At 48.6% G+C, this 26,419-nt stretch overlaps 1 protein-coding gene across 1 annotated transcript; it reads left to right on the top strand.

Annotated features, from left to right (window-relative positions):
• The first annotated feature begins 4,698 nt into the window (after window positions 1-4,698).
• LOC127216901 (chymosin) lies at window positions 4,699-15,102 on the top strand. Its single transcript, XM_051177783.1, has 9 exons — window positions 4,699-4,760; window positions 7,131-7,272; window positions 8,107-8,224; window positions 8,626-8,744; window positions 10,672-10,871; window positions 12,216-12,329; window positions 13,097-13,241; window positions 13,747-13,845; window positions 14,971-15,102. Exons 1-9 carry the CDS (start codon window positions 4,699-4,701, stop codon window positions 15,100-15,102), a joined length of 1,131 nt encoding a protein of 376 aa, XP_051033740.1.
• Window positions 15,103-26,419: the final 11,317 nt, after the last annotated feature.

A 26,419-nucleotide genomic window follows, 5' to 3' on the forward strand; every position in this document is an offset into this window, starting at 1 on the left:
TGAATACATATTTTAAAAACAAACAAGGCAGAGAGCAACTGAGAAAGATACCCCAAGTTGACACTGGTCTCTACATGTACACACATCCACAAGTGTGTACCCCTGTGAGCACACACATGCATGAACACACCAAGAGGTACCCCGATGGCGAAGAAGCAGAAAATAGGAGGAATGTTCCTGCCTTCTCCCTGATGTTTGAGACAGGATGCTTGATACCATGTCTGGATTTCTTCTTTTCTTTAAAGTTTTAGATTCTACCCCAAATAGACTCATCTAGTATTTTATTTCTCGTGGCAGCTCCCTCCAATCTGTGCACTGCCCCATGAAGTCAGACAATTTAGTTCGGGTGAAGACCGTAAGAGAGGCTATTTCTAATTCCCACACTGCAGCAAGCCTTATGTTCAAAGCACTTATGCCGGATGTCAGCTAGGAAGCTGAGAAGGAAATGAGCATTATTATAAATGAATGTTTCTGGTAATTAATAGTTGATATTTTTAACATGTATTCATCTCAGGAAGAAGCTCTCCTTACTTAGCATATCTGGGTGGTGAGCAGTGTTTTCACTGATGACTTCCTAGAAATCTTCAGGCAAGACAATAGGTACAGTGTAATGTCAGATTCTCTGGTGCGTGTCATGGCCCAGCCATGTCTGCAGAGCTGCACTCGAGGCTGGGCCTGTTCTCCACATCCTCCTTTCCCCCATCCTTTCCCCTCGTGGAGAGCCCCTAGTTGATTCCATCATGCACTGGGGCGGGGCAAAGTCTTTTCTTTAGTCTAGGTTTTGTCCCTAGGTTGTTATTGGGGTGGGGGTTTGCCCTACCTATCTTATTTTGTCTGTATAACATAGAAGTTAATGCTTACCCTTGTTTTAAAGGTGCATGTTGCTCCCAAATCCACATTTCTGGTATTTCTTGGAAAACGGCAAATCCTGGAATCTCTGGAATGTCTTCATGGAGCTAACTGGTGATCTGTCTCTCTGTCTCCATGTACCCAAATCCACCATTATTTAGGTATCTACCATCTGATGGCTGTGTAGATGTTAGAGTCTGACCTGCCTGCAGATATTTTGGTCTGCATGGTATTTACTTGTGAAGAACTTTAAAAAATTAATTTAATAAAAAAAGGAGAAGAAGAAGAAGAAGAAGGGAATTGAACTCACTATATTTTTGATATTTATTTTTAAACTTGGAACACAAGCACAGTATTATTGTAGTAGAAATGGAGGGAAGAATTCTAGCAGATTTCCCTCATATCAATCACCACATTCTTTCACATCACCCACTCGGCCGACGTGCACACCCGAGCTGCCCCATCATGCCTAGTGTCTCTGGGCCAGACTGTCACCTGCTGAGTGAGGCTGCAGTAATGTAATGGGTTCTGTTGCCACTGTCCCTAATTTGAGAGCTGGGTGAGCAGATCACACACAACAGCAACCGTGCTGCACACTTTTGGTGAAGGCGCGGAAAGAGGAGTCAAAGCCAGGCATGGTGGCACACAAGTGCAATCCCAGTAGGAACAGGCAGAGAGAAAGGAGAGAGAAACTGGTCCTGGCATGGGCTTTTGAAAATCTTAAAGCCCGCCTCTAATGACACACTTCCTCCGACAAGACCACACCTCCTAATCCTTCTAATCCTTTTCAAATAGCACCACTCCTGATGATGAGGAGCCTACAGCAGGTGTTCTTAGTCAAAGCAGCCCAGCACACTTGTTTCTTTGCTGATTTTTAGAGCAAGTGCTTTCAGTTCCTCTTCACTTAACAGTACTGGCTAGGCTTGCCATGCGGGTTTATTATGTTCAGATGTGTTCCTAATAGTCTGAGGTTTTTCAGGACTTTCATCATGCAGGGATGTTGATCTTCGTCCAAGCCCTTTTCTCTATCTGTTGAGATGATTATGTGATTTCTGTCTTTAAGCCTACTCATGTGTTGTGCTACATTCATTATGTATGTTGAACCAATCTTGCAACCCTGGAATGAAACCAACTTGACCATGGTGTATGGTCTTCTCTATGTGTTCTTAATTCAGATTGCAAGTGTTTTGTTGAAAATGTTTGTTTCTGTGGTGTAAGGGATTCTAGCACTTGATGCCACTCTATCAGTATCATTGTTTCTACCTTCAGAAGAAGAAACTGAGACGTGGAAGGGTAAGGAAATTTGCCTATAGTTATATTACTGTGTGGCTGACCCTGGATTCAAGGCCACAATGGCCACAGTCTTTTGTAAAAGCCACACTTTCACTGCCTCCTTGCCTTGTGTGTGTGTGTGTGTGTGTGTGTGTGTGTGTGTGTGTGTGTGTGTGTGTGTGTGTGTGTGCGTGGTGGGGTTTTCTTTGAATGTTCGCTATTAGATGCACTTGTGCTCACTTGGCTGTGGATTCCCTAGGGGCTGAGATGACAGCTGTTTTGTCCATGTGTGTCTAGTGCAGACACAGAGGAGATGTTTAAGAAATTGACCTCAGTCGGCTTTGTCAGGGCTGGAGTCTGAGTGCTGAGGAAGGGGGATGCCCTTGCATCCTGAGCTGCTTCAGCCACTTCTGTGAGTGAGTCCCCAGACACAAGTCGTCTAGACTTTGTGCAGTGCCAGGTAGTGAGTACTCGATTCTTATCATGGCCTTTCTTAAAAGCTTTTCCTAGATTGTGGCTTGCACCTGCAGATAACCTCTCATAGCATTGTGTTCTGTGGGGCAGTGTTCCAGCATGCACTTGAACGCTCTCAGATGGCTGCCAACTGTGTGAACAAATAAAAGGCAAATGGCACTAAGGGATCTTTGATTCTTGGCTTTGTGGTCACCTTCCAGTGGAGAGGTGGTTGTACCTAACACCAGTAGTCATTGTCCTTGAGGGGTCGCCACTGGGTCAGGCTAGGCCATTGGCAACATGGAGCCATAGTTTCAGTCCTGCCTTCCTCCATTGTTTCTGAAGGTGCTAACCCAACTTTAGAAGGTCTTAGTATTGCAGGTTGGGCCCGCTGTCTCAAGGGGTGACTGGAAACTGGGAAGAAAGACCTAGAAGCAGAGTTGGTCTTGCCATGCATGGAGTGTGGAGGTGTTTGCTCAGGACATTTCAGATGAGGCCAAGCTCTTATTCCAGACCTCTCTGAACTTCTGTCTTCTAATCTGCAGCATGTCACACAGACATCACCAGCCTCTTTCTGCTGCTTATCAGGACAATGGCAATTTTACTCATTCACTCACCTGCTCACTCCTCTTGTACATCATGGTCAGAGATGGAAGAGAGAGGAGATAGAGTCCAGATGCAGGATCTGGCTCATTACAGCAGCATCCTGAGGGAAGAAAACAAGAAACAAGCTTCACCATTCAGCACTGATTTTCTCCTTACCTCTCTGGCTTTTGGGGTAAAAGGTGCTGAACGGCAGCTGCATGTTCCTGTGGCCACTTCCCAGGAACACGAGAATAAGCAGTGTTCTAGCCTGCTGGGTTCACATCTGGTGGCTTCGTGGAGGTACGTTCATGGAGGAGGGCATTGGCACAGGAGGGGTCAGGCCTGCCTTCTGTCCTTCTGTTCTAATACTCCTGTCTCCTTTGCCTGGCCTACTGGGCCCTTCCTACAGCCCCCACAAGCCAGATGCATGGGATTTCAGATCCACCACCCTGGCCATTCATCGGTTGCATCCTGCCCTCTCCCCACTTTCCACCCTTGCCAGGCCTCCCTCCCCATGAAGAGCGGGCAGATCTTGTTCTTTTGTATATCATGGTCCTGAACCTCTCACCTTCCAGTTTGCCTGCCTCATCCTGACTTTCCATTTCACAGGCCTGGGACATAATTGTCTTCACCAATCTTACGGATATAGACTTTAGCTTCTTTTCTGTCTTAAAGCTACCGTGGGCCAGAAAGCATGAATATCTGGCTTCTGTGGCCTGAACTCCAATAGGACACTCAACATACCCACATGTGTGCTTCTCCAGGTACCACTGAGTGGGCAACCTACAGGAGTTTAGCCTACCCTGGCCCTTACACTTTCGCTGACATATTTCCTTCACGTGGGGCATGCGTCTGCTGTCCCACTCTGTCCTCCCCAGTTATTCTGACCTTTTCAGTGAGCAGGTGTTTGCCACTCGCTTCCTCAGCATCCCTCTCATTTGAACACTGTGTCTCCAGGGATGATTGAGCCTTCTCTCTCAGACATTGCTCCCTGTGAGGACGTGGAGTATGGTTGTTGTGGGCTCTAACATTGAGCTCCCTCCACTGGGGTGACAGATTAGACAAGCATTCTTGGTCTCAGATGCCACCTTGAGACTAGACTAAGCCCCTTCTGGAAAACTGGCCTGGGAGAGATGGGAATCAGGAGTCTGGCCTAGGGAGGAGACAAGAGGGGAGGTCTGTGTCCTGGCTGCTCATAGAGCGGAAGGCAGAACATGAAACATGTTCCTGGTAGCAGCCCTACCTGTGTTAGCTCAGGGATCCTGTCTAGAGGGGAATTGGGTGTAGAGGGGCCTGTGTTGACTTTTCTCAGCTTGAAGGCCTGTGTTCCCTTCAACTTTGAACTCTTTAGAGTGGTAGAATTTGTAGCTCTTATCAATTTGGGTCTTGGGTAGTCTGGGTGCTATCTCACTATGTTTGTGGAGTAGTCTGAAGTTGGGGGGTGCCTCTGGAGTCTGGGCACCCAGCCAGAAGGAGCCCCATTCTATAAAGAGTACAAAGGTGGGCACTGGCTAGAGTCGTGATTGCCTGTTATCCAGAATGAGGTGCTTTGTGCTGCTCCTGGCTGTCCTTGCCATCTCTCAGAGCCATGCTGTCACCAGGTGAACACTGGGCCCTGGGGAGGGCATCTCATGGAGCCTCTGTGGACACGTGGATGGCTGCTTTTCCAGACTTTAGTTCCCTTGGGGAGACTCCAGAGGGACTACTGTCACTCATGTCTTTGTGCATTGAGTGTAGTCCCGAGGACAGGGAGCCAGACAGGAAGCTTGGGGAAAGAAGGCATGGTTTCTAGAACCAAACTACCTGGCATTTGTCCCTCAGTTCTATCACCCTTTGGGCAGTCTGTGCCTTGGTTCTTCATCTGCTGTAACATTAAGGTCATCATCTTGCCCATCTTTTAGGGCTGTTGTGAGGCTGCATGGGTTAATACTGTAAAATGCTTCGAATAGTGCTGGACATACAATGGGAGCTATATGCATTCATTAAAATAGATTACTTGGAGTAAGAGCTCCTGTAGAGAGGTCTATCTATAGGTTCTCCTCCATGCTAGGACATCGTGTATATTACCATGGATTGGGTGACTTGGATTTTATAGATGAGACCATTGTTCAGGGAGAGTTCCTGAAATGCCCAATACCATGTGGCTAGTAATGGGGAGCTGGTGCTCAGCCTAGCTGGGCTTGCATTCCTGCTGTCCCCGCCCCCAACCCAGGTGCTCATGTGTGTTCTGTCAAGGCCTGACTTGGAGATGGATCCCTGGATTCTGGATTGGATACCTACAAAGAGGCTGAGTGCCTTTGGTGAGGGCTCGCTGGGAGGGAGCGTGTCCTGACAAGGAAGTTTTCTCAGGGCCAAGGTTTGTGGGCAGCTCTACGAGAGACAGAGCTGGAGCTGAGGACCCTGGGGTGAATTCCAGGCAGAGCTGGCCTCCTGGCTGTGCCTGAGGTAGCGGCTACATTCTGTTTGTAACTGGCTTCCCGCTGGAAGAAGAGGCTCCTGATATCTCAAATTGTCTTTTAACCAGCTTGAGGAGGGCCATATATGATTTAGGGACTGTGGTATGCACAAAGTTCTACTACAGGGGACAAAATGGTCAGGTAGTCAAATACAGAATAAAAAGTGTTGGAAAGACAGGATTAACCCTATTGTATACAGAGAAACTGAGATAAAGGCCGTGGACTCTCCAATGTGAAGATCAGAGGGCTTTGTCAGCTCCCCAGTGGAAGGAAGTGCAGAGGACTTGGGGAGTCTCCTGGTGGAAGGTGAGGGGGCTGTGGCAGTTTTTGGATTACCAAGGAATATGGCAGAACCAGGTCTAGGACTCTTTCTTCTGAGGTTTCCTCTTTAGGTCTTATTATTATTTTTTTTTGCATTGATTTTTTTTTAAAAATTTATTTTTCTTATTTTACATATTGATCCCAGTTCCCTCTACCTCCCTTCCTCCCTCCCTCTCTCCCACACTCCCATACCTTCCAACCACTCTCCCATCTCATTTCCCCCCAACACATTCCATAGGTAGGGTGATGCCTTCCAGGAGGGGTCATCCAAATCTGTCAAGTAATTTGGAATAAGGACTCCCTCCTGCCTCTAGGTTAAGGGAGTATCCCTCCATGGGGAATGTGCTCCCAAAGTCCTTTTGTGCACCAGGGATACATCCTGGTTCCACTGTCTGAGGTCCCTTAGACTGCTCAGTCCTTCTGGCTGAGACCCATATTCAGGGGGCCCTGAGTCAGTCCCATGCTGGCTTCCCAGCTATCAGTCTGGGGGGGGGGGTCCGTTAGCTCCTCCTTGTTCAGGTCAGCTGTCTCTGTGGGTTTCTATAGCCTGGTCTTGTCCTCCCTTTCTGCATCTTTAGGTCTTATTTTATTTATTTTTCCTTTCCAGTTGACTCCATTACCCCAAACCTTAACTGGGCCAAGAGGTCCCCTGCTCTTTCTGAGGAAATCTCTAAAGAATTTTCAGCCGCTTTAGTGAAAACACTATCAGAGGGAAAGGAAAAGGGGCTGGCGAAGGGTGGTATCAGTTCTGGAAGCGTAGGAGACATCATTCTTTCTGCATAGAGGGCTCCTACTGTGTTCTTTTCAATATGTGTCCTCTGTGCTTTGGCCCACAGTAAGGTCACAGTGGTCACTTGGTGACTGAGTAAGTGATGGCATGCTTAGTGCCTTTCAAAACGTGAGTAGAAGACTTACTATTTAATGTGTCATACAACAAATGTAGCGAGTCTCTACCTCATTGGGAAAGACAAGGAGTGAGAAGCATCAGAGCATTGATTGAATTGAATGAAACCAGACAGTGACCTGTAAATCAACATAGAATCTATTATTTTACTTTGGGTTAGGGATTTTAAAATTGGAAAGTCATTGGCATTGCCTGTGGAACGTCGGCCAGAGGCTGGGCTGGGAACAACAGCGTGGGGATAGTTCATGCAGCCCAGTCTCTCTTACTGTGAATCCACTCCACCTCCTCAGGATCCCTCTGCACAAAGGGACATCTCTGAGGAACACCCTGAAGGAGCATGGACTGCTGGAGGACTTTCTGAGCAGACACCAGTATGAGTTGGGCTCCAACACAGGAATGGTGGCCAATGAACCTCTGACCAACTACCTAGATGTAAGTGTTTCTGTAGGCCTCTTCAGGCGTGAGTCCTTAGGTCCCCAGGTTCCTGCCTTGCCAGAGTATTCTTTGTGTCAGGAATTGTGGAGGCACGGAGGCCACCTCCCTGCCATCAGTAGCTCTACCACGGGCCAGCAGTTGGCCCCTCTAGTCTTCAGGGTTCCAAAAGCCCTGCTGGGATGGATCTGAGTTCAAATGACCTAAGGCATACAGCCTGCTTCCCTGGATCAGGGAACCATGTTCTAGTGGGATCTGGCAACAGCGGGTGCCCAGCTTTCAGCTTCTGAGGCATGGGTTGCATTTTTGTCCTCTTCCCACCCAGGCAAGCATACTGTCCCATCCTTTTCCTTTCTGGAGTCCCCTCCCCTGTCACTCTTGGCAGTAAACAACCAGTGTGTTTGTGCCTGTACTTTCATGTCTATATCTAGGTCACAGTACTACCCCAGCCTCAAGGGCACTGGTGGGGGGAGGTGGGGAGGAGCTTGGATGGGCTCCTGGGACTCTGCTCCCAGAGGATACCCCACCTCTGTGGCTAGCTTCTTTCTGCCTTGGCAACCTGGTCGCCTTCCCAGGCAGGACTTTAGTTCCGGTCCATGATGTGCTTCTGAGCTGATTTCAGCTTTGCTGTAAGGCTCGGAGTGGGAGTGCAGAGGGGGCTGAAGATGAAGAGCCTGCCCCTGTGTAGTGGGCAGTGTGGGCTTTCTTTTCTCCTCCTCCCACGTCTTTGAATAGAAAACACAAGACCCACAAGAGTTCTGTGCCTAGCATCAACTCCTCCCCGGTGCCCCCCACCCCTGGCAGCACCTCTGACCCAAAGCTGTCTGTCCTTAGAGTGAGTACTTCGGAACCATCTCCATCGGGACACCACCCCAGGAGTTCACAGTGGTGTTTGACACAGGCTCCTCGGAACTCTGGGTGCCCTCTGTCTACTGTAGCAGCAGAGTCTGCCGTGAGTGACTTCCCACCCTGCCTATCCCTCTTGTCCCTTCCTTTCCGGCCACCCACATGAGGACATGGAGGTCTAGAGAAGAGAAGGATCTTGGCTAAAGTTACTCAGATAACAGAGAAAATGGGCATGTAACCACACACCTGGGTTTTCTTTTCTTTTGTGTTTGGAAGTGCACAGGCTTGGGAGTGGGGGTGTGGTGGGGGTAGGGGCTGGGCTGGGCTGTGTTTTCTTGACTAAACGATGGGACCATGCTGTAGAGAGACTAGATTGCTTGGTTTCCACAGAGAGAATGGCTGAACCACAGCCCTGCTCTTTGAAGGTCAGTGAGGGTTTCTACGCTGCTCGGGAATGTTGAGGGCAAGAGGGTGCCAAGGGTCCACTCATCTGGGTCTTTGTTACAGAAAACCATCACCGCTTTGACCCATCCAAGTCGTTCATCTTCCAGAACCTGAGCAAGCCCCTGTTTGTCCAGTATGGCGCTGGCAGAGTGCAGGGCTTCCTGGGCTATGACACCGCCACAGTAAGTGATGGAGCAAGGGGCCCACCCACGCTCTCCCTGCCGCTGCCTCCTGCAGATGCCCTGGCTCCGGGGGTTGTGCATTTGGTGGGAATGAGGGTCCCTTGGGTCCTGTCCACTGGACGGCTCAGTGGGCGAGGGGTCTGAGAGGGACTCCCGTTGGCAGCCATTTGTGTGATGTTCCCTTCCTCCATTGCTTATTGTTTCTGTTCTCAGAGCTCCCCTTGAGTGCTTCCCCCGGTTCCCGGTGTTCATTTCTCCATCTTGGGCAGACGTGGCCTGTGTCACTCAGTTTACTCCACATTCACTCTGTCTATGGTCACCACTAGCTCCCTTCCCCCCTGGCCTGTTCTCTCCTCAGCCTTTGCTTCTCAGCACCATCCCATAAAATCACACACTGCCTACGGCCTCACCATGATTTATTTTCCTTCTGTGGGCTCATTGTCACCTGTTCTATAGTGCTGCTTTAAAAAATCCACTGTTGGTCTCTTCTGTTGGATAAAGTTTCCCCAAGGCAGGGGCAATGTTTGTTTTTTCCATTGCCATCCTCAAAGCCTTTCATCTGGCACACCAGAGACCCTCCATAATAGTGTGTTGGCTGAAAGAAGGAGATTTGAGTTATCTCTTAGCACTTAGGCGCCGTTCGTTTATTTACACCACAAATGCTTGCTCTAAGGAAGACAAGGTGGACAAGAGGGCAGCGGACCTGCTCAACCCATACTTTCTAGCAAAAGACACTCAGGTGGCCTTGTGAGAGCACAGCCTTCGCACAATAGACTAGTCCCATGGATTTGAACACTGCTGAGTAGGGGTAAAAAGAAAACAAAACTGGGCCATGTGGAAGAGGGTACTTGGGAATCAGAGGATGGAGATTTGGTGGACATGGTGACCGGCTGCAACCTGGAACCCAAGTGGTATATACTTCCAGAAGCCGGGCCTGAGATGATCTGGGGTCAGCACTCAGAGGAGCAAGTGCAGGAGGCCATGGTTGGGTAGGAGCTGGAGCAGTTGGGAAAGGGGGCAGAGACTAGCATGAGGGGCAAGTGAGCTAAGGGGCACGAGGTAAGTTGTGGGAGCTGGGGCCAGAAGGGATGATTCCCTTCTGCCTCTACTGAGATGTATGAGGCAGTTGTAGTCTGTGCGCAGGCTTGATTTCAGATTGTAAAGCTCACATTGGCTGCCCGGCGTGGAGGGTGATTGATTTTATGGGGCGGAGCAGAGGCAGGGGACCTGCTTCAGCCCTTTGAGTGGCTCAGAGCAGGCTGGTGGACACATCTACCCTCTGGGAAGATGGAAGATCAAGAGCCATCTTCTTTAGCATGGTGCCAATAACTGTTCAATAAATAGACAGTGAATGCTCAACACGGGTTCAGTTATTTAGCTTTGGCACTGAGTTGAGATTCAGGGATTAGTATTCTATTATCCGATAGGAGACCGAGGGCCAGGGAGGAACTGGTTCAAGCTCAGTCAGCAGGTGACAGAATGGGGACCCACACAGCACCTGCTTTGTGAGTGGCGATACTTCCACGATGCCTCTGAGAGAGGAGCACAAAGGGGAAGGTGCAGCTGCTTCTGCGGGCGGCACAAAGGCGGCAGCACTGGGACAATCACCGTCCCACTTCCTCTGCCTTTGTCCTCAACGTGAAACCTGTGTCTGCATTGAACACTGTTCCTCTTCACCACTCTCTTCTTCTCAGACCAATCCTTCAGAGCCGAGCGGGAAATGCTGAGGACCCAGCCCACTCTAATCTCTTAAACTGAAAACAACCCTGCATCATCAATAAAGGGGAAGAAAGGCCAGTGAGGGCTGGCGGCTAACCCCGGCCTGTGATCCCAGGCTGGCTGCTCCATCCAGGAACTGCTCTGTCTCTGGCTGCAGAAGCTCCCTGGTGGGAGTTAGTATGACAATTTTTTTTCTTGTTCTTTGTAGATCTCCGATATTGTGGTTCCCCACCAGACTGTGGGTCTGAGTACGCAGGAGCCAGGTGAAATCTTCATCTACTCTCCATTTGATGGCATCCTGGGGCTGTCCTACCCTTCTCTTGCCTCCAAGTATTCAGTACCCATATTTGACAACATGATGAACAGGCACCTGGTTGCCCAAGACCTGTTCTCTGTTTACATGAGCAGGTAGGAGCTGCACCCACCAAGGGCCTGACTTTATACCTGGTAAGGACTGCTGAGGTGAATGTCTGCTCCTTGGAGACACTACCTGTCAAGGTAGCCACCAGCATTCAAACCATCTCTATCCTGGTTTCCAGGCACATCTACCTTTTGTCCAAAGACCCTACTGGGGTCATTTATGCAAGTAGAGTTTACTAAGACAAAGGTGACTTTTATTATACCTTTAAAAAAAAATCAAACTATTGCTGGGGATGTTTTAGAGGGTTAGTTTAGCATGCGCTGAGTCTCAGGTTCAGTCCTTGGTATAACAAACAACAAAAGCAAAGCCTGTTCCCATCTCTAGGTGAGGTCTTTTAGCATGCTCTTCCAAAGACACAGGATCTCAGGCATCATTTGTCATCGTCTTTTAGTCCCTCAACCCTATAGAGCCCAGGCTTCTCCTTCCACTGGGGGAGGAAAAAGAGGGATGCAGACCTGGAGCCAAGGGGGCCTGCTACAGTGCTTCCTGCTTTACCTTCCTGCTCTTATGGGAACTGCACAAAGAGTCCACCCCCAGGAGAAGAGGCTGGGCAGTTGAGGAGCGGGGACCCTAGGCAAAGAATCCGTTCATTCATCCATTCATTTAGAGATTCCTTCATTCACTTACTCCATGCATATTTACTAGGTCTTCTATATGCAAAGGTTAGGTCAGGACATAGGCATACACACCTGCCATCAAGACAAGCTAGAAGACAGATTTTTGCAAGGGGGATAGTCAGTACCCAGTCATTCACACTGTAATCCAGTAATTGTGAGAAGGGCACCCCTGCAAAAAAAATGGGGCATTTGGGCACCTTAAAGTATGGATGTTCTCTCTGACATGGGTCTATATGCCTGTGTGTACGTGTGTGTGCACACAGGACAAGGCAGGGCAGGCTTCACCAAACGTGAGTGGGAGTTACCCAGGAGAGGGCCAAAGAGCCAGCATGTTTTAGGCAGCAGGTACTATATTCTAAAACCCGGAGGTAGGAAGGGCTCGAGATCTAGGAGGTGAAGCAGTGTGAGTAGATGAGTGTGTGAGTGTGTCCACTGAGCAAACAGTACCCCAGAGGGAGCAAAAGGGGTCTGGCTCTGGGAGGCAGTTTTAATCCAAAGTGTAGGGCCTCGTTGAAGGTTCCTTTCTATGTGCCGTGGGTGGTGGCTCATGGGGCTCTGGGAAGACCTATGGCAGCAGGTCAGAACCTGGTGGTCCCCTGACCTGTATGTGGGCGGGAGGTAGTGGAAGGCCTCCATTCACTGCCTCGGGATGGGACTGGGCATTCCTTACCAGCAGGGTGTCTGCTGCCACAGAGATGCCTTTCTTGGTTCCAGGAATGAGCAGGGGAGCATGCTCACGCTGGGGGCCATCGATCACTCCTACTTCGTAGGCTCGCTGCACTGGGTGCCTGTAACTGTGCAGGGATATTGGCAGTTCACAGTGGACAGGTGGGTGAGCAGAACCTCACATGGGCCCCTGTGAGAGGCTGACCCCTGATGTGTGGATGTGGGGCCACAGGAGTCAGACCACGGGGCTGAGAACTGCACCCAGTAGCGCTGAGTTTATTGGTTGATTCTGTCAGCCAGCTGTTAGGCCAGCATCCTTTGCAAGTGCTTATGTTGTATATCCACCCTGCACTGGCCTCCCTGACTGCCTACTGCCTGGGAGGCACTGTGCCAAGTGGTTATATGGCTGCCTCAGTGGTTCCCATGGAGCCTGGAGGAGGTGGGCGCTGGTACTGTCCTCAGTGTAGGTTATGGACTTTTGGTCTGATCTTTATGACTATCCTTAAGTTGATTAAGGGATTGCTCAGGGACCCATTTTGTTCACGAGAAGCCCAAGTATACAAATGTTGGGGGATTCATCTGAGACATATTTCAAGTAAATGGCAGAGAAAACTTGAAACTAGATCCCCAGGCAACTAGTTAATCCTCAGTCTGCTCAGGGAAGGGCACGCAAAAGGATTGTTTTGTTGTTATTTGGACACTTGCAATTTGAGCTGTCCTTAATTTAGCCACTGAGAGGAAACAAATAGTTCAGTCTTTTCTCTCAGTTTGGAAAGTTTTGGGGGTGCCAAGAAGAGGCTCAAAAGAAAAAAAGGGGGGTGTCTGGACCTCCTTCCTTCCGTGAGGATCCTGGCAGGGGTAGAAAGGGCCCAGGGAGAGAGGGTTGGGTACAGGTTGGTACTGTGAAGTCCCTGTGTTTAATCTTTTAGCATCACAATCAATGATGAAGTGGTGGCTTGTCAAGGTGGCTGCTCTGCTGTTCTAGACACGGGTACCGCCCTGATGGCAGGGCCTAGTGGAGACATCCTCAGTATCCAGCAGGCCATTGGGGCTGTGCAGGGCCAGTATGGCCAGGTAAGGTCAGGCCCTCTCCTTACCTCCAGAGACCCTCCCCCAAACCAAGAGCCCCTTTCTACACTGAAGATGTTGGGTGAGCTCATTCTTCAGAAGTGGGCAACACGTCTCTTCGAGCTTTGGTCTGTCTTTGTGTGGGAGCACCATACTTTCACAGTTCGTGGTCCTTGGAGAAGCTGTGCCTTTTGTGACCTTTGTGGTACCTTCTTGTTCCACTCTGCTCAGCCCTGCTAGCAGTCAATCCCTTCCCTCTTTTCCCGAGATCCTTGTGCACTCTAGCTAGACCTGGAAGGAAGACATGGAGGCAAGCCTCTTTTTCTCCCATGCTGGGGTCTGTCCCTGTGTTGTTGAAAGCTGATCCCTGCAGTGGGACCATGTTTTGAGACCCAGACTTATCTGGAGAGTGTCTGTGTTTCCCTCTGAGGAGAGCCACACGCTGTGGAGGACGGAGTTCTACACCATCATTGCCTCTCTTGATAAATGACATCTCTTGCCCTTCTCTCAGTTTAAAATCAACTGCTGGAGGTTGGGTATCATGCCCACAATTGTCTTTGAGATCCATGGCAGGAAGTTCCCACTGCCACCGTTGGCCTATACCAACCAGGTATGAGCTTCAGGACAGCATGCCCTGGGTCCTCTTAGCATTCCTTCCCCCTGGGACTTTGGCAAGTCAGTGAAGTTGACAAGGATGAATGGCATGGACCAGATCAGAGTACAAGGCCTTTCTGAATGGGCCATGGCATTTATCATTGAGCCTATTTGTGTGGCCACTATAGCTTCTTGCTGAAAGAAATGGGAAATGGGAAGGCCACCAAGGGCTTGGAGGAGGGGTATAGACTGGACCCAAACCATCCATAGAGACCTCCATCCACTGTTCAAGTTTCCAATTTCCGGTGGCTTAGAATTCTAACCAGGGTTTCCATAACTCATTTTGGCTGTTGTGGGGACTGCTAGTCTCAATATGGCTTGATCCTGAGTATCCCAAACTAATGATGATTAGGGAATGGATATTCAGTGTGATGGTAAGGCATTAGATGTGGGGTACTGTACAGGGGGTCAGGACTCAGAGCCTTAGGATCTCACCAAATAACTTCAGATTAGGTCAAATTAATTTTTAAAGATTTTTTTTTCACCTTTAACCTCCCACTTAGGAGGGAAACCCTGTCTCAAGAAATAAAACAACATTTTTTTTCTTTTCTTATGTATGAGTATTTTGCCTGCATGTATTTATATGCAGCATGTGCAAGCCTAGTGTCCATGGGGATCAGAATAGGATATCAGATCCCTTGGAATTGGAGTTACCAATGGTTGTGAGCCACTGTGTGGGTGCTGGGTCCTCTGGAAAAGCAACAAGTGCGTTTTAACTCCTAAGCCCTCTCTCCAGTCCATTATTTTTATTTTTAGTGTGTGTGTGTGTGTGTGTGTGTGTGTGTGTGTGTGTGTGGTGGTGTATGTGTATGCGAATGCAGTTACTTGTAGACTTACAGGCAATTTTGAGCTATCCAGGGTAGGTGCTGGGAACTCTGCTCCTTTGCAAGAAGCAGGTGCTGCTAAGTGCTGAGCTGTCTCTTTAGTCCCTACTGGCTTCAGCTGTTGAGGATGATGAATCCCATCCTCTTTGCTTACCTGGGAGGGTGGTTTCAAGGATGAAATGAGACAATAGAGAGTAACTGACTGATGGGCTAGAAACACTCTTGTCCAACCTCATCTCAGTGGTTGCCTTTTCCAGGAACTGGGCTCCTGCTCCAGCGGCTTCAAGTTTGGTTCCCAGATGTGGATCCTGGGGGATGTTTTCATTAGGGAGTTCTACAGTGTTTTTGACAGGGCCAACAATCGTGTTGGGCTGGCCAAAGCTATCTGAATATATAACTACACTAGACCATGTTTTCCCTAACCCCGCCCCCCCCCACCACCACACTGGCCTGATCAAGTGGAAAACTCCCAATAAACACTGCATTTCTTCTAAGATAGTTCTTCTCTTGTTTTTAATGACACTGTAGCTCTGCACTAATATGGGGTTAGGCTTTGCCATGTACAGTGTGGGCAGAGCTGTGTCAAATGAGTTGGGGAGGGATAGGGATATGGTTGGTGTGTAAAAAATTTCATGAAGGAAATGGCTATTTCAAGCTGAGGTGGAGGAGACCAGGTGTGTGTTGTCCACTCTTCCCACTCTAGAGCTTTCTAGAAGAGGGTATCTGAGGATTGGAGTGTGTGTTAGGTGTGGTGTTAGGCTAAGTAGAGAATACTCAGGCCATGGGAAGAATATCTCCAAGCTAACAAAGAGTAGGACTTCATTTCTGTTGCAGACAAGGATGGAAAACACAAAATGTCTTGGAAGGGTCCTGGATCATAAGATGATGTTTATTTGGGTGATTGGAACCCTGAACAGTGTCCTATTCTCTCTTAGGGCCACATATTGACCACCAGTGCTCAAGGCATATTCATGTTGGTCTGCTTTGAGGCTAGCAGTTGAGGCCGGGTGCCAGCAGTCAAGTTCCCAGGGAGGACTGTGGTGTCAAGTAAACAGAATGCCCTCACCCTCAGTCTCGCACATTCTTCCTGAGAGGGCCATCACAGAGCAAGAACAGGGATAGATCTGCTGGTTTTTTCCCGTTGTTTGTGTTTCATTGGACCCTCAGTCACCTTGGAGAACAGGCTTCTAGGGAAGATCTCTGGAGCTTGGAGTCTGTGTGGACTCCCTAGAAAGTACTCTTCATGCATATGCTTCTCCCCCCGGTGTGTGTGTGTGTGTGTGTGTGTGTGTGTGTGTGTGTAAGTTTTATTGGAGTACATCCATGCCACACACACACACACACACACACACACACACACACACACACACCAAAGGAACAAAACAAAACATAGAACTTACATAGAGTTTTGCTTGTGATTATTATTTCATCCATCTGTATTGGCTGGTTTTGTGTGTCAACTTGACACAAGCTAGAGTCATCAGAGGAAGGAGCCTCAGCTGGTGAAATGCCTCCATAAGATCCAGCTGTAAGGTTTTTTCTCATTTAGTGTGCAGGAGTGCATGTGGAAGTCAGAGGACTACTCTTGAGTGTCAGCCTCAGGAACGATGTCCAATCCTTTTGAGACAGGATTTCTCATTGCCTTGGAGCTTGATCGCCAATTAGGCCAGACTGGCTGACCAAGGAGCCCCAGGGATTCTCCTACCTTTGTCTCCAGTGCTGGGGTACACGTGTGTACTGTTACGTTCAGCATCTTTACAAGGGTTCTGGAGCCCAAGCTCAGGTGTTCATGCTCATGAAGCAAGTGCTTTATTGCCTGGGCCATCTCCTCAGTGCTGGAACTGCCTTCATTTGACTGGGCAATATAAGAATTCAGACTTGTGTTATCTCAACTAGAGCTAGCATTTTATAGTCATGCAATATCACACAGTGACAGTGATGGACTAGACTTGTTTTCATTTGTGGAGTCAACTTGATTCCTCTTGGAAGACCTTGACATGGGGGAGGCCCCTGGCAACCTAGTTCCATCCCACTTTGTCTTGACAATTGGCAAATGGAGGAGGATCCGCAAGATGGGCAGAGTCTCAGGGGCTGGATGCTCCTGGCTTGGTAGTGATACCTCAGAGGAAACTAATAGGGGAGTAGGGCTCTTCTTGACTGTCCCAGTGGGGGTGATGGTAGGATTTTATTACTGACTGGGCATCTGGAGGCATCTCTTGGGGTCTTTCTCAGAAGTGACCAAATATGAAAAGATGAGGAATCAGGGCAGTGGAGATACCACCCACCCTTCATGGTACCTGGGAGGGTCTGTAGAGGGGCAAGTCTGGCCTCTAACAGGGAGGGTGCAGAACCAGGCTATGGGGATGAGGTGTTGGAGGAATGGCTCTAGCTCCATTCCTGGGGAGCCGAGAGTCTGGGGTGACTTGGGGCAGAGGCCATAAAAGACTATAAAGGATTTCAGGACAGGGGTGGTACCTTCAGAGGTTAGGCCCTGGTCTCTGAGCCTCAGGGGGCCGGAAAGGAAGGTCATTGCTGGAAATGAGTAAGATCTGGCTTCTCTAAGCCTCACTTTTCATACACAGGACCTAGACTGTCTATTTGTGAAGAGTGAGACAGAATTGGGTCATGTTCATTATTTTCAATCTTTGTACAGATTTAAAAAAAAAAAGTAAAAGAGTAATTGGATAAGCTTACAAAAATCCTGTTATGTGTTTCAGAGTTTTACCCTTAATAATTGTATTTTAAACACTCAGATCTCATTTGAAGACCATAGAGAAAGTCTGAATGTGGTAACTGTCATAAACACAAGGCTTGGATCCAACAGTGTCGCCCCATAGTGCTCACCTGGCCCTGGTGGTGTCCCTGTCATGAGCTGTTGGTGGGGTAAGCCTGGCATGGAGTCCCCATCTTGGAGTTCTCAGGGTATGGCCTGCATGGCAAGCTGTGGCCTTGGTTGTTCTGCAAACTCAAGGATGATGCTCTACCTGTAAAGTTCTCTACACTAGCAGCCTTCTGGGCACATTGTTGTAGCTAGTAGATTTCACATCAAACTGCCTGACTTTGGGATGCTCCTGATCAGGCTGCTGTTCAGTCCTGACAGCATTGAGAGGACAGTGGGTGAGGGTGGGCTGGTTGCCTTTAGGGAGTTATTATTTACAACAGGGTCCTCTGAGTGCTGAGCCGGGGCCCAACTCTCTGAGGGCTCTGCCAGGGATGAATGAAGGGCCACAGAGACATCTATCTGTGGTGTTACAGGGCATGGGGGATGCTCTTCAGGTCTGGGCAGGCACACAAACACCTCCCACTACCTATGCTGGTGGTATAGCAGTTTGCAGGGGTCCTGGGTGACTGTTGTGTGTAGTGTCACCCAGCACCCAGTAGCAGGGCTTTGGTCCCCTTCTGTCCCCTTTGCTCTGCCCTTCTCTTCTCTCACCTTCAGCTCTCCTCATGCTTCAGACCAGCTTAAACATCATCTGCTCTGGGATGATACCCACTCCTTTGCTTCCTGGGCTGTCACTCAGCAGTGCCATTTAGAGTGGCATTTCTGAGTCATAGTTATGCATCTGTCTCTGACTGAGATGCTTCAGGATATTGGGGGAGTCAGGCTGTCCTCTGAATCCTTAGCTGTATGGTGAGGCTGAGTTCCTACCACAATACAGAGGCTCAGCCCATACCTGCGAGCATCTGTGCCTTTGTGAAATGTATACCTTTAACAGAATGGCATGAATAGTGAGTGTGAGAAAAATGAATGCAAGGATGCAAACACAGACCCACACACAAAGACAGACACACAGACACAGACACATGCACACGCACACAATGCCCTACCCTGGGTTGACAAGCAAAATCCTCAGGCCTCCTGCCCATCTCCAGCCTTCCTGCCTCCCCAACACTCACCTTTTGGCCAATTCTCATGCTAATAAGAGGAAGCATTAGCCTGGGGAGCTGCTTGGAAAGGAAGTCTTTGAAATGGAAATGTTATGACAAAATGATGGATTGTTTTCCCGGAGCTGTGTGGTTTGTTTCTTCCTAGTGGCAGAAGAGAGAATAGAACAGACAGGAATAGCAAAGACTGCCCCATGGCAGAGTCCAGACTGGTGTGATGCAGTGACATTCACACTGAGAGCAGGAAGTAGGGGCTCTGGAAAGGTGAGGGCAGCGGAGACAGATCCTGGCTCCTGTCAGGCAGCTCTGGTCATCTCTGGAGGCCACAGCTTGAATCAACCGCAGGGAGAGGGCAGTACTGATGCCAAGAGGGACATCTGGGCTGTCCATCTGCCTGGGTCATACCCAGCACCACACAGCTTGCCTCTGCCTTCTCTGCTGTCCCCTAGGCATCCCATGTTCCTTGCCTTCTCTGTCACAGGATGCTCCTCATCCCTCACACCAGCTTGTGTCACCTCCTCTGAGAAGGTGCCTATTATATCTAAACCCTCTTCCCCCAAACCACAGGAATGATCGATGGCTGAGTCCTAACCCACACTGTCACTTGTTTTATTCATTTTAGAATGTGACACGCTGCTCTAGACACTGTGTCCATTGGTGAGCACACAAAAAGACCCTTCCATGTTGTGAAGCGTGTGTTTTGCAGAATTGTAGACCATGATGATAAAAGATGAATCCATGAGGGCCTAGGAGCAAAGCTGCCCTGTCTAGCACTTGCCCTGAATGCACAAGAACCTGGGTTCAAATCCTAGCACTGCAAACTAGACAAACAAACACCCCAAAACAAGCAAACATAAAGTGCATGCGGGCATCAGTGCCGTGGGGTTGGGTGGATACTTTGAACAAGACTAAGAACATTGAGCTTTAAGGTGAGGCCAGAAGGGTAGGCTAAATACGAAGATGGCAGTTGGACACAGGGCACTACCAGGAGAGAGAAGTTACCACTGGATAGACACCCCATTTTTTTTTTTTTGCTTGTATTGCTTGGCTTTCTAATGAAAGACGAATCATTTCTAATTTCTTATAGCATTTAGTGTTGAATAAATAGCCTGGTCCTCGACTTTCCAGCCAGACGAGTCAGAGCTAGTCCTGGAGCGCCCTCTAGTGTCCAGACCTCAAATGCCAGCCAAGAGCATATTGTTTATAGGTGGGACTTTCTTGCCCATCTCAGATGAAATGACTTTGGGAGCAGTGGTCAACCTCATGCAGAGCACAGTGTCAGTTCCTTCAGGAGATACATAAGAAAGGAGGTCCCTGCCCCCCATCCCATACCCTGTGTATCTCTAGTTAACCTTTCTTTCTGTTCTCTAGAGGTCTCCCTCTCTGATCTTTCTGGATTGCTGCATTGGGATTGAGCGATGATCTGAGCTATCCAGGCGAGGATGTGTCTATTATGTGTGTCTTAAGGGATCCAGGAGCAACTCTGGTCTTCCAGGTCAGTGGGGGGAGCCTGCCCTGCTTCACAGCAGTTACAGTGGTAGTATCTTACTGGAGGGACCAAACTGGGATTTTCGGCTAGTGCTAGGGTTGAGCTTGAGTGAGCTGGGCAGAGGTGTTTCTCTCTTCTTCTCGGTAGATTTGTCTTTGCAGTTTGAAGACTATGGTGGCCCTGGCTGTCTCCTCAGTATGGTAGTCTGGCATGTCTCCTCTGTCTATGGTAGTCTCTCATAGCTTCCAAGGTTGACATTTCATCACTGGTTTCCAAGTTCAGGCCATGATACTTGAGAACCTTCTTTCCCAGGGCTCTGTTTATCATTGAGACTAGAATAACTGTGCTCTTGGAGTGCTATTCTTAAGGCCCATGAGAGGAGACAAGGAGTCTCTGCAGATAAGCCTGTGTGTGTCTGGCAGTGCCCCGGATCAGCTGTACCTCCTGCAGCTCTGAACTGGTGCATGGGAAGATCTGAAAGAGAGGTCTTCTCTGGGGCCCCCAACCCCAGCCATAGTCTCCATACCAGATCCCTGAGGCACAAGTCTGGGCACACATTCCCTATGCACCAGGACAATAAGCAAAGAATAGAGAATCCCCAAATGCTTCCCTGAGTCCTCGGGACTCCTGGGAAGTCCCAGGCACAGCCAAAAGAGAGGGGGCAGATTAGGAATCTTGACCATCCAGAAATGGCCTTTAGCTGAAGAATCAGAGGAACTGGACATAAGACTCCACACAAGCATGCTCATCCCTGGACCGGCTTGGCTGCAGATCTAGACCAGCTGTTGAAGATTTATTTGGATCTGAAAGGGACAAGAAGAGCTTTGGCAGACTGCAAGGCAATCCCTGCAGAGTCCAGTGGGTGTCTGCACATATGTCTCCTGGACCTCTTTCTTTCAGTTCCTGAATCCTAGAAGAGATGCTTGCCTGTAATGGCATCCTACAAGAGACAGCCTTCCTCCTCATTATGTCTGTCAGCCTGAACCAGCAGTCACTACTCTATGGATGGGATCTTAGCCTGCCTGGGCTCAGGGACAGAGGTCCTTAGGTAGGACATCTGCCAGCCAGAGGCCCCTGAACTAGGAAGGTGAGAACATGGGCTAGAGAAACTGCCATCTTTCTCACCAGGGCAAACGACTCTAGAAAACTGACTTACAAGAAGGAAAGGCCAATTTAGGCTGTCACAGGCTCTGTCTCTGTTGGTGAATGTATTGTTCTGCAGGGAGACAACATATCATGGTAGGGAGTTTGTCAAAGAAACCAGGAAACAAAGGCAGGGTGACCATCCCTTCATAGACACACCCCATGCCGTAACTCTCTCACTAAGCACTTTCTAAAGGTCCCACCAGCTCCCATTAGCCCCACAGGCAGAGGAGCAAGCCTCAAACAAAGGTCCATTGGGGAAACACCAAACCTCAACAATGGCAGGTATCGAGAGCCATTGGAAAGTTCTCTCCTGCTGAGGTTTGTTGGGGGACCATACTTTGGGTTTACATTTTTAACATTCCATCCCATTGTCCTCTCAGTTGGCTGCAGTGTCCTAGAAAAGCTGGTAATTCTGAAATCAGATTCCATCTGCCAGACAGTTATTTATTCCAATGAGCATCACAGAAAATTCTGTCAGGCTCTGTGTCCTAGTTGCCGTTCCAGATGCTATGGTTTCCATCTACTGTCTGCTTTAGAGCCTGGCTGTGGGACAGGGGTTTTCATGACAAGAAGAGGAGCAGCTGTGGCCTGGGCTCTGAGAAATCCAAAGGTGTGTGCTCTCTTCTCCAGAAATCCAGTTCACCCCATGGTTAGAATAGGGCCCATCTGGCTTCCCTAGATGGAACAGCTGGACTTCACCAGTCTCTGTGTGGCTGCAAGGACCCTCCAGATGGTATGCTGTGACCTGTGTTCTGGCTTCAAGGCTGTAACTCTCATCTGGGATTTCTGGCTTTGGTGACCAGTTCCCTGCCCACATAGAAACCAGCCTCACACTGGGCTCAGGCGACAGTCCTGGGTCATGAGGGGAACTCCGTGTTTGCCAGGGCTTTGAAGCGTTTCTTTCCTTCCCCTGCTGGTTTATGATGGAGTCCGCTCCCCATCGTTAGCTCTAAAAGCCACATCTTTACCTTCTCTTTGTAGAAGTGGCTCTCCCTGAGAATGGAGAAACAGGGTGGTGGAGATGGTGTTTACAGGGAGGAGAAGTTTAGTTTCAGGCCCTGCATCCTATATGGTTTGGGACAGATTGATGCTGGAGACAAGAGGTAGAATTCTACTGAATTTGGCCTGCAGCAGCCACAGAGAAGGGTCATGCCTGGAGAAGACTCTGTAGGAGGGAGGCTCTTTGTCTCTGTCATCCCACGTAAGGAGTCACAGGCAGGTGGATGGGGAGCCTCTGTCTCCACTTGAACCTCCCCCTAGGACTATTGGATCTCAAGAAGGGACCCTGGACATGAACTTCATGACAGAGGACTTTTAGACTGAGAAAGATCCCCAAGGATGCCCATATTCCATTCTCCCAAACCACTACATATATGCTCTTACATAGTAAAGCACATGTTGTATATGTGATTAATCTGCAGATCTGGAGATGGGGAGGTTAGCCTGGAATATCTCAGCGGCTTCCATGCAGTCACAATGGTGTTCACAAAAGGCAGGAAGTCAGAGCCAGGATATGTAACTACAAAAGCATGTGTCCTAGCGAAGGACTGTGAGTTCATGCATTCATGATGCAGCAAGAACATTCAAGGGACCATGTGTGGTGGCAGCAGTCAATAGCCAGAGACTCCCCACAGAAGGTGACCTTCACATGAGGTCCAGCCTCTGATGTTCAAGAGGTGAATTCCAGAGCACTTTTTACCTGGAAGGTCAGGTCTTATTACATACCCAGAAAAGCAGTCATGGCATAGCTACACACATACACACACACACACACACACACACACACACACACACACACTCACCCTGCCATTCTGCGCTGTGGCCTAGAGGACTGGAAGGGGAATTCTCAGCTCCACACTAGGGCTGTCAATCAGCCAGCCTATGGAGAGAACCCAAGCTGCTGAAATCTTCAAGTATATGTCCTAGGGGCAAGCATTCTCCTTACTCTCCAGAACAGCCTTTGCACACCGATATCAACACTCCCCCGATATCAACACTCCCCAGAGGTGCAGACCATGCATTCAGCCCCAGGAGAGCTCATATCCTTTAGGACAGTGGAGGAGTGTTGGTGCCCATAAAGATGGCTGCACTCCATCTTGGCACAAGGACAGAGAGTTCAAACTGTCCTCAGCGAGTCATAAGACCCAAAGGTCAAAGGCGTGGTTACAGAAGGTTATTCTAAATAACAACAGACCTGATCTGAGGTGTGGCTACTCCTGACTCTCAAGGTTAGGGAAGGAGAAGTTGAATCTGAGGTGTGGCTACTCCTGATCCTCAAGGCTAGGGAACAAGAAGTTGAAGCTAAGGTGTGGTTACTGAACCCTTAGAATAAGGAGGAAGAAAAGTCTGTTTGTTCTGTATACATGATACCATGTTCTCCTTTTTGGTTAAGGTATATAAGAGTGGTGAGGAAGAAACTTGTGGCATTTCAGTATTGACTGATCTGCCCTCTTGACTTTTATTCTGTGTCTCTGTCTTTTCTTTATTATCTATACCTGGCCTTTACCTCATCCACACATCTCCACTCAGGTCCATCCTTGAAGCTGTTCGGCTGGTTCCGATTGCAGCCCCACAGAGGGGCCCTTTCTCTGTTCTCTCCCATTTTCTCTTAGGGCAAATGCTGGCTTCTGGCAAAGTGCACTTGGCAGGACCCTCTCAGTGGTGGGTGAACAGCAATGATCAGGGAACGCTGCCAGGGAACACGGGCGATTCTCTGAGCTCTTTAGACTCTGTTACATCAACACTAAAGGAGGACACTACTCTGGCTCTCTGAACAGTGTGCAGGGCCGTTGTGAGGTCCACATAGCTAGCAATGTCAGTGGGATCTATGACTCAGATCCACAGCATGGATGATTGCTATGGTTACACCTGTGTTAGGATATTCTGAGCATGGCATCAAGTGTCACAAGGGAGCCAGGAGGTAGTTTCTCCTACTAAGGGCAAAATCTGTAACTGTCCTAAGGGGCTCACATGATGAGAGGCCAATGGCCATGGTCCGATGTGTTGCTAGGGACTGTCCTACCTTGAGTTTGGGTATACAGTTACCAAGTGACAGGAGAGAACATGCTTATGTTTTTAACCTCTTCCTGAAAATTCATGTGGGAGAAAAAAAAAAATAAAACCCAACCATTTATTTAGTGTCTGTACTATGAAAGGGCATTTATGTTTGACTTATTTCTTGATCAGTTTCTATTATCATGATAGAATATCTATAATCATATCATAAAGAAAAAATGTTTATTTGGGCTCAGCTTTTGAATTTTGCCAGTTGGCTCCATTGTGGGTCATCATGGAGGGAACTGTGGCAGAGAAAACCCCTTCACCTCAGTGCCAGGTATGGGTACTAGAGAAAAAGGAAAAGACTGGCATCCCCAAGTCCCCTTTGAGGTAACTTAAACTGGCCCCCAAATCTGCCTTCTGAAGTTTCAACCACCTTCCTAAGTTCCAATCTGGGGACTAAGCCTGTGACATATATTGGTCCATGAGGGACAGGCCTGATGCAAACTTGGCAACATCTTAATTTTCTTACAACGAATCACAACACAGTAGATTGAAGCCCTAAGAATTTTCCTGCCTTGGTCACAGCCATGCACCAAAGCTGAGATTTTGAATTTAGATTATGTAAGACGTCTGTCACACGTACTCACATAGTGTGTTGTGAGAACCAACATGGTACACCACTATTAAAATAGTCCAGCCTGAAGAGTTCCCGTTCAGAGACACTGCAGCATGGATTAGCTCTGAAAGTCGTCCGAATGCCCCTCCCCTCTCCAAGAAACCATTTTCCTTTCCTTTCCTCCCTCTTTCCCTCCATGTCTCTATCCACCTCCAAAGAGAAGATTGTAGACTTTGCCTTTTCTACTTATTTAAACAAAAACAAACAAACAAACAAACAAACAAAAAGACTCCTTTACTCTCTTCACATGTGATTTCAGGCATCCTAGCAAGAAAGCTTCCTTTCCTAGCCTGTTTTCCTGTTGTCGCAGGTCCTTGTCTCTCTCCCCATATCTCTGTCTCTCTCTGGAAGCAAGGGTGCAAGGCAAAGCCAAGCCTCTTGGCTTTTGTTCTCTGGTCATCAAAGGCCGTCATTTTGTCTTTCTTGCTCCACCCAGAACTTCCTTGACTTGCATTTATGTTCACATTGAACCAACTTCCCTCCCAGGCGTCAGAGTCCCTTCCTGTTGGTTGTAGCCCTGTGTCAATCAGTAGGCAAAGAATGAATGTCTTCAGTTACACTCTTACTTTTCGTGTCTAGGGATGACCTACGAAAGGTCAGAGTTGCTGCTTACTAGGCAGTAGGTATGGGTTGGCTAGGCATGGTCTGGCTTCCTATAAACTCACAGGGAAAGATCAGAAACTAGAAGGGTAAGCTGCAAGGAGAGGCCTCTTACTCACAGGGAGAGTGTAATTCCTATTTACCCTTTCAAGGGCAAAAATGCCCCTCCCTGACTGCCTCTGTAACACTGAGCATCCAGCTACAACAGGAACCTGAGGAATATTGGTGGGAAACATCAGATTCATATCTATACTCTAACAAAACTAGAGTTATTGGCACACTGTAGGGAACCATTTATCTTCTGCTTGGACTTTGAGGGGGGGAAAAAAAACCAGAACCCACAGAGAATTTGGGGCCTGAGTATGAAATTCAGTGTCAATAAGTTACTCAAATCAAAAATTCAGTGCCAATAAGTTACTTAAATCAAAATTTCTGGATAGGCCTAGGGATGTAGCTTAGTGAGTAGAATGCTTGCCCAGAACATAGAAGGCCAGGGTTTGATCTACAGTACAAAACACTGGCAGTGGTGGTGCATGCCTCTAATCAAAACTGTGCAGGAGGAGGCAGGGAGATCAGAAGTTCAAGGTCATCTTTGGCTGTATAGTTTATACTTTATGAGACCCAGGGGCCCCAGTCTCAAGAAAACAAACAATGGCTTGGAAGTTACCTCAGTTAGTAAAGTGCGCTCAAACCATAAAGTTTGATCCCCAGGACCGCCATTGAAAAAAAACCAAACAAACAAAAAACAAAAAACCAAAACAACAGCAACAGAACCTGTCATGCTAGTTGAGACATGCTAGTCCCAGGGCTGGACAGGGAGAAACAGATGTGTTCTCCTGAAACTTACTGGCTAATCAGTTCAGCCCACTTGGGAAGTTCACTGAGAGGTTGTTTGAAAAAAAAGTCAGCA

The sequence above is a fragment of the Phodopus roborovskii genome, unplaced genomic scaffold (genome assembly GCF_943737965.1).
Source record: "Phodopus roborovskii unplaced genomic scaffold, PHOROB, whole genome shotgun sequence".
NCBI classification, from domain to species: Eukaryota; Metazoa; Chordata; class Mammalia; order Rodentia; family Cricetidae; genus Phodopus; species Phodopus roborovskii.

What these genes read in the sequence shown, in the direction of transcription:
- LOC127216901 (XM_051177783.1), top strand. Translation starts at nt 4,699, where the DNA reads ATGAGGTGCTTTGTGCTGCTCCTGGCTGTCCTTGCCATCTCTCAGAGC. An exon ending in CTCTGACCAACTACCTAGAT is followed by an intron (nt 7,273 to 8,106) that starts GTAAGTGTTTCT and finishes GTCTGTCCTTAG; the next exon opens with AGTGAGTACTTCGGAACCAT. An exon ending in CTGTAGCAGCAGAGTCTGCC is followed by an intron (nt 8,225 to 8,625) that starts GTGAGTGACTTC and finishes TCTTTGTTACAG; the next exon opens with AAAACCATCACCGCTTTGAC.